Below are 7,837 nucleotides of genomic sequence, written 5' to 3' on the forward strand. Positions count from 1 at the left end.
ATAAATTGTAAACTTTGATTGTAATCTTATTTGGGACTCAGTCATTTATAACATCTCATTCATCCTGCTGTGAGGGGAGAGGGGAAAAAACGGCTGTGCGGTGCTTAGGTGCCTGGCAGGTTATACAGCATCAGTCCCTGTGTGTCTTCCCTTCCTTGTGCATGCTGTCTCCCACTGAATCCCACAGGAGCTGCAGAGTCATCTTTTGCCTGTGGACATCTTAATTCGGTACTGTCCCTGTGGGTGACTCCAGCTTGACTGATCCCTCCCTTTGTGAGGCTCCAGTCACTGCCTACCCTGGGCAAATGCTGTTCCCAGTTGAACCGGTTTGTGTGTGCTCAGCTGTATCCGTGTGTGCACGTTTGTGTGTGTGTACAAGACGGTGTGTTTATGTACACACATGGGCGTATTTGCTTGCTAGCGCAAGAGTGTTGGGTATTCTGGGGCAATTTCTCCTGGCTGCTGATGCAACAAGAAGCTGGGCTGGATCTTAGGGCTGAGGGACCTTTCTTGATGGCCTGAGGGGATGGTATATGGAGCATCAGGATGTTCTCAGTAGGCTCTCTTTTCCCATGGGGCTTGCAGAGGCTTCCAGCCATGCAGAGATCCAAGGATGTTGCAAGGATGTAAGGGCTTGCTCTTTCTGTGATCACAGCTTCACTCCAGTCCTTCAGGTGTACGTGAGCTGAGAAGCCTCGTCCGGTGGTGACTTTTGAGGTAAGGGCCAACAGATAGCTTGGGGGAAACTGTCTCAAGGATGCGTGCTGGCCCTAGGAACTGCAGGACAGAAGCAAACAGACACAGCTGCACAGGGTGAGAAGTAGACCCAGCTGGGTTGGGATCACTGCTGCCAAACCCTCTCACTGGGTTCCATGGTTGTGGCAGCTTCAGGCAGCTCCCCGTTAATTTCCTGGAGGATGTCCTCTGCCCTGACAGTTGTGGGACAGTCACGGCTGTGTACCTCAGTGACTGTTCACCATTTCTGCTGTCATCAGACACCAACAGCTTACTCCTAAATCCTACCCTCGGTCTCTCACAGCTCACAAAATGAGCTTTTTCTTTGCCTTATCCGTGGAGCAACAGGCTTTTCGGGGAGCAGCTGCTCAGCCCTGGTCTTGGCACCAGCTTTGAAAGAAGAACCAAGTCTTCAAGAAGAGCACTGGGGAGATGCAATTTTATTAGGCAGACGCTATCACAGAGTTTACTCTGGCCTGCTGTTATACACATATTATAAAGCCTCGAGAGTAAACAGAACAGTTTCATTCCGCAGTAGGTGGCCGATGAATAAAGAAACATATTTCTAAGAAATTAGTAAATGCAAATGATACTGAGGATAAAAACTTCAATAATGATAAACAAGGAGCAGGCCTGCAAGGGAAGTCATTTGTGTAGATAGAGGGGAAATTTATCACTAATCAGAAATATCCATGCAATCACTTTCCTAACAGCACTCTTAAGCTCCTTGTTTCTCATGCTGTAGATGAGGGGGTTCAATGCCGGTGGCACAACTGAGTACAGAACTGCCACCACCAGGTCCAGAGATGGTGAGATGGAGGGGGACTTCAGGTAGGCAAATATGGTCATGCTGAGAAACAGGGAGGCCACGGCCAGGTGAGGGAGGCACGTGGAAAAGGCTTTGAGCTGTCCCTGCTCAGAGGGCATCCTCAGTACAGCCCTGAAAATCTGCACATAGGACAGCACGATGAAAACAAAACACCCAGACGCTAAACAGAATCCAACCATAATTATCCAAACTTCCCTGAGGTAGGAGTTTGAGCAGGAGAGCTTGAGGATCTTTGGAACTTCACAGAAGAACTGGTCCACAGCATTGCCTTGGCAAAGTGTCAGAGAAAATGCATTAGCAGTGTGCAGCACAGCATGGAGAAAGCCACTGCCCCAGGCAGCTGCTGCCATCTGGGCACAAGCTCTGCTGCCCAGGAGGCTCCCATAGTGCAGGGGCTTGCAGATGGCAACGTAGCGGTCGTAGGACATGACAGTGAGAAGATAACACTCTGCTGAAAACAAAAAGAAAAAGAAAAAGACCTGGGCAGCACATCCTGTATAAGGAAATGGCCCTGGTGTCCCAGAGGGAGTTGACCACGGCTTTGGGGAGAGTGGTGGAGATGCAGCCCAGGTCGAGGAGGGCGAGGTCGAGGAGGAAGAAGTACATGGGGGTGTGGAGGCGGTGGTCGCAGGCTGCGGCGGTGAGGATGAGGCCGTTGCCCAGGAGGGCAGCCAGGTAGATGGCCAGGAAGAGCGCGAAGTGCAGGAGCTGCAGCTCCCGCGTGTCTGCGAATGGCAGGAGGAGGAACTCGCTGATGGAGCTGCTGTTGGACATCTGATGCCTGTTGGGTATGGAGATCTGTACATGTAGTAAAAGGCAATGAAAAGTTAGGACAGGTTTCTCTGAGTGAACCCTATGCCATTCCTTGTAGACCTCCCCCTGCCATACTCCAATGCTTTTTGTTTCTCTGCTGGAATCTTTCATTTAGCTCCATGACATGAGCTTCATTTTTAAGGTTCAGTGTGCGATGAGGAGCAGGGGCCTCTGCTGCTGGTCTCGCGAGGGAATCAGTCCTGACCCAGTGCAGGGAGTACACAGGAACATAGCAGGAGGGCAAGGTTTTATTTTCAGATTTTGTCAGATGAAATGAATGCCCAGCCTATCTGGGCAATATGTTTCAGTACCTCGCCTCCCTCTGAGTGAAGAATTTCCTCCTAATCTCTAATCTAAATCTCCCCGCTTTTAGTTTAAAAACATTCCCCTGATCCTGTCATGATTTGATTGATCAAAAAAATAGCTCTCCATATTTTTAGAAGACCCCTTTAAATGCGGAAAAGCTGCAGTGAGGTCACCCTGCTCAGCCCCAGCTCTCTCAGCCTTTCTTCGAAGGAGAGGTGCTCCAGCATGCTGATCATCTTCATGTCAGCATGTTAACATCTGCATTCCGCTGCTACATAATGTAGTTGGCAGAAAGGAGTTTTAGGGGCAATGTTTTATACACATTCTCTTCCCCCTCTTCATGCCCACACAGTGTTCTCTGAAGTCAGAAATCCTGAGCATTTCTGCTGCACTCACAGGGAATGGTTGTGAGACCTGAGAGGCAAAGGGATTCCCTGTGGCTCAGAGCAGAGTGAGGGAGCTGGCTGGACTTGTCCCCAGCTGCCTGAGCTTTTGTAGATGGAGGGCAATCACATTTATGTTACCCTGAAAAGAAGCCAGATGCTGCTGAGACCAGATGAATCCACTGCCAATCTGTCAATGCCCAGCCTTTCTCAAGGGACCTGAACAAGGTCTCAGCACCACACCTCTAGTCAAGGACTAGAGGGGACCCCAGGGTCCCGAGGGGGCCTCGGTACTCCGTATCCGAGTACATTCTGGAAGAGCTGAAGCGGAGTAAGGTGGGCTGGTGTCCTGGGCCCTGCAGAGCAATCCCTGCTCGAGCACCATGGCAGTGCTCTGAGACTGCCCGGGGTGCCCGGAGCAGCTTCTTGGCCAGCTGGGAGAGAAACCAAGGCCAGATGTGCTCTGCCTCTCAGGTGTTTGGCACACCCTAGGGCTTCACTCTTCCCTGCGGCCTGAGTGGGGAGGGCGAGCAGAGAGATGGGGGAATATCCTGGCTCCGTGCCTAGGACAGTTGCTGGCAGTCAGTCCCAGGCCTAATCCGTGTGCTGGAAACCTCCGGGCGCTTCTCTAGCCAAGGGATGTTGGCAAATCCTGTGAGGGGGGTGACGAAAGAAACAGAGGATGCGGCTCTTTTGCAAAGCTTTCCAAAGTGCCCCACCTTGCCCCATTGTCCCTGAGGAGCGGGCAGGGCACAGAGCAGTGTCCCCCTGCTCTGACAGTCATCCCTTTTCCCGTCTCTCAAGAACTCCCTCCTCGGCCTTTCTGTCTTTTCTGTGTGCAGGGCGTTTGGGTTGCGGGACTCGGGACCTTTGGTGTTGTCCGAGAGCAGTTCCATGGCAAAGAAGAGCTGCTCTTGATTCAAAGACCTTTCTTCCAGCTGGACATCGATGAGTTGTGGCTGGAGGAGATCTACTGTCCCACTGAGATCCTCCCTGGTGAGAAGGCAGCAGCCCCCCTCTTCCTGCCCCATGTCCGCAACGGTTTGTTCTCCCTGCTCTTTGGAAAGGCCTGGGAGAAGTAGAGGATTGTCTCCGACGGTCAGGGTACAGCTTGAGTTCCCCCAAAAGAAACTGTGCCCCAGGAGCAGTTCGTCTGAGCGACCCTTTCTCTGGGAACTTGTTCTGAATGTTGCAAGCAACTTGGGCTTGCTGTGGCAGTGAGGATGTTGCTTCTCCTTGCAGATGGTGTCAAGATCGAGCCGCTGAACTGCGTGCAGCTATCGCGAGCCACCTCCTTCCCACTGCACGTGGTGAAGAACTGTGTGCAAGAGACCATCCTCTTGTACTGCTTCCTCCTGAGGAGCAAGGAGCACGTCCCCTTTGCCTTCAGGGACATTGGTGTTCTGACGTGCGAAGATGGTTTCCCGTGCATGAAGTTTTATCTGGACTGTGTCAAACGTCTGGAGAGCACTGCGGGCCTTGTTGCACTGCTCCACAGTGTAAGTTGGTGAGGTTTTGAGGGCTACTTCAGTTTCTTTGGGAATCCTAGTGAAGGGTGAGGAATCCGACCGCTGTTGGCCAGCCCGGACATGGCAGGCCAGTCAAATGCCCTTCCCCTCGCTTGCCCCCTTAGCTGCTTTCTCCGTTAACAAAGAGAGTTTCTTCTGAGCATCTGGGCGCTTGCCCCTGCAAAAAGCCTGGCAGTGTTACTGTACAGCCTCCATATTCTGCCATGCAGCTCCTCCAGAGCAGAACAAAGGTTCATGGAAGAGGCTTTGGAGGAGGGCTTTGGAGAGAAGGCTTTCTTTTGGCTTGGGAGACAGGTTTGCTTCCTGTCAATGAGAGCCGTGAGAAAACCGCCTCAGAAACCCTCCAGCAGGTCTGTGTCTCTTTGCAGAGAATGTGGCCGGCACATCTGACCGCCTTCAGTGGCGAGACCACCGCTCGTGGGATCCAGATGTTCCCAAGGTGAGTGCATTTCCTCCGCAGCCCTTGGCTGACCCAGCGGGAGGCTTCCTGGGAAAGTTTCTTTCAGGCATTTTTTTCAAACGCTATCCCAAACGTTGTGGCAGGCACAAGAGAGTGCTGAGGTAGGGAGATGGCATGACTGCCCTCCTTACCTGACGGCTTTCTCTGATGCTACTGGCTCCGCAGCGATAACCTGTTTTCCACCCATGAGCGCACCGTGTTTCAGGGCCACAGAGGAGAAGCTGAAGTAAAGCCCGGGTGGGCCATAATGGTGTCTCTCGGCTCCTGTCCTTGCGCAAGACACTGCTCCTCTCCTTCTTCCACCAAAAAGGGCCTGGATGCGGGCATCCCGAGCCTTCCTGAAGGCAGGTGGTGCCACAGCTTCGCGTTTGGCTCTCTCTGTCTCTGCTGAAGTGAACACAGCCAGTCCAATACGCCCGCTCGTTGTGGAACTGCCGTCTGCTGCAGAGGCTGACGCAGCTTGCGAGCTTGGACTGGAGACTGAATTCCCCTGGGCTCATGCAGCCTCCTCCTGGTGTCTGTTTGCAGTGTGCTCCCCCCGTGTCCGGGCAGCTCCCCCGGGACGAAGAAGGCAGACAGGCAGGAAACAGCTCCTCGAGCCAAGTCCACCACTGTTATAAATGACTGAGTCCCAAATAGGATTACAATCAAAGTTTACAATTTATTAAACGAATAGAGGCGAGCAAACAGCGCTGGGTGCGCCGGGAGTCTCTGCTCCACCAGGACGCACACCTGTTACGTAAGGCGGCTGGTTTTTATGCTCCTAGGCTAATACATATTCATTACTACTTCTAGAAGAGGCAGGGTTATTATAATTGGTTTCCCGAATCCAAAGTCCTCCCAGGTGCGCCTGCTTATCAGTCTCTGTTAGTCTCTTGGGGGCCGCTCAGACGGGGAGGCTCATATTCTTCCTCCTTATCTAGTGGTCTCTTGGCCGGCTGTCAGAAGTTACTGCACGTCCGTGCAGAGTCAGCAGGTTTTCTCTGAAGAAATCCCTTTGTTCTCTTATCACCTAAACCCAGGCCTCAATGTTAACCCTTCAAATCCCTTAGTGGCACGAATTGCTGGACCATTCCTTACAACCACCACTGCGCTCCCTGCTCCTGAAGCCTCCAGGAGAGCGCTGCAGGTACCTGCTCTGCCTTGCTGCAATGACCGTGCTGTTTGGGCCTGTGCAAAAGCCTCTTTGTGTGGAGCGATCCCGAGCAGGTCCCTTGGGATGCGTTCATTTCCACGTTTGTTACCTCCTTCATCTCTTCCTCAGGAGACAGAAGGTGGCGTCCCGCACACCTTCCCTGCCTCTTACTGCCTCCCGTGTTGCCATGAGCCACTTCATTTTGACCAGGGGCCATGGAAAAGGAACAAGGCCTTTCTGGGTCATTGATGGCAGAGGGCTTTGGTCACCGCGGGCTGTTCAGCTGTGTTTGTCACGAGTTGAGGAGCCTGGCCTAGCTTCAGGGCCCCTCATCCTGGAGGGTCGAAGCACTGCTGACAGACCGGCTGAGGCGAGGGGGCAGGAGTGCGGGTTAGGCCTGAGGGACAGCTGAGACCAATCCTGTCTGCTGTTGTGTTTTTGTTTTGTTTTTTTTTCCTCCAGGAGGTCTGGAACCTGTCTTCACAGTGGGACCAAACAGACAGCTCATGGCCCACGTACCGAAAGCTACAAGAGCAAGCCCGGGCAGAAATGGCTGCATGGGAAGCCTGGTCTGAGGGGGAGGACCAACAGATACCCCAGCTACTGGCAGTGATCAACAGCGCTGAGAACAGCAGCGATCCTCTCCGCCAGGGCTCCGAGGGCGGCAGGTCCCAGGGTGGTGGGAGCAGGACGGGCACCAGGCCGCAGGGCAGGGCTTTGCCTGCTCCTCCCTGTGAGGGAGAGGTTGTCAGCAGAAAGGGAGGGATAAAAGCAGCAGCCAGACGTGGGCTGGCAGCGCCGAGTCGCCTGGTTCCCAGGTCCTGTTGCAGGGCCCTTTCAAGAGGTCCTCTGGGAAACAGCACCTGTGTGTCCAGTCCTGTTTGATGAGAGCGTCTTCTCCTTGCAGCGATTCAACAGCCAACATGCTTGGACTCCCCGTCCTCCAGCCCAGCCCAGGAGCAAGGAGGTCAGGAAGAGGTGGAGGAAGGCTGAGAACCCTGCCCCAGCAGAGGAGTTGGGAGCAGCAGCCAAGCTGGAGAGACTCCAGCCTGAGTAAGTGTGTGCCGGCTCCGTTCCCGTCCTGGGGCACTCGAGTAGCTCTTGAGTGATGTCAGGACATGTCCAGGAGCCCGGTCCCTGAGTCCTGGGCTTGCCTCTGACACCCTTTGATTCCTCCTAAAGCGGGCATGACCTTGGTTACCGCCAAGGCCTAAAACTCATCACAGGTTGGAAGGGTGGGTGCACGTGGCACCGCATGGCTGCAGGGTCTGGATGAGGGGAGAGGCAGAAGGGGTGTCTGACAGAGGCTGAGGGATCCCTTTCTGCTGTGGAGGCACTCCCACCTTCCTGCCCTCTGCCCACCTCCCTGCCCTCTGCCCAGCCCAGCCCAGCTTCTCATGCTGGGCTGGCCCCAGGGCAGTGTCCGGAGCAGGCTGCTGCAGGGCTCTGGGCACTGCCACCACAGCCCCAGTCCCTCTGAAGGGCACGGCAGCTCCTGGGGGCACAGAGGGCTCAGCCCCACAGATGGGACATCCGAGGCACAAGCCAGCCCCTGGGAGGCCTGCAGCCCCTCCGTGCCATCCCTGGGGGTCTTCAGGCAGCTCCTCCTGCCCCAGGGCCAGGGCAGCCGGGCCTGAGCTGCTGCAG

General features: G+C 54.4%; 1 protein-coding gene across 1 annotated transcript in view; it reads left to right on the plus strand.

Moving 5' to 3' along the window:
* Nucleotides 1-7,521, plus strand: part of LOC310890865 (uncharacterized protein) — a 105,788-nt gene extending 98,267 nt beyond the window's left edge. The window contains exon 4 of the mRNA XM_083853176.1: nucleotides 7,098-7,521. Coding sequence (XP_083709302.1) covers nucleotides 7,098-7,247 — 150 coding nt within the window. The 3' untranslated portion in view covers nucleotides 7,248-7,521. The remainder of the gene's footprint in view (nucleotides 1-7,097) is intronic.
* Nucleotides 7,522-7,837: the final 316 nt, after the last annotated feature.

The sequence above is a fragment of the Anser anser genome (assembly GCF_964211835.1).
Source record: "Anser anser genome assembly, contig: HAP1_SCAFFOLD_124, whole genome shotgun sequence".
Lineage (NCBI taxonomy): Eukaryota > Metazoa > Chordata > Aves > Anseriformes > Anatidae > Anser > Anser anser.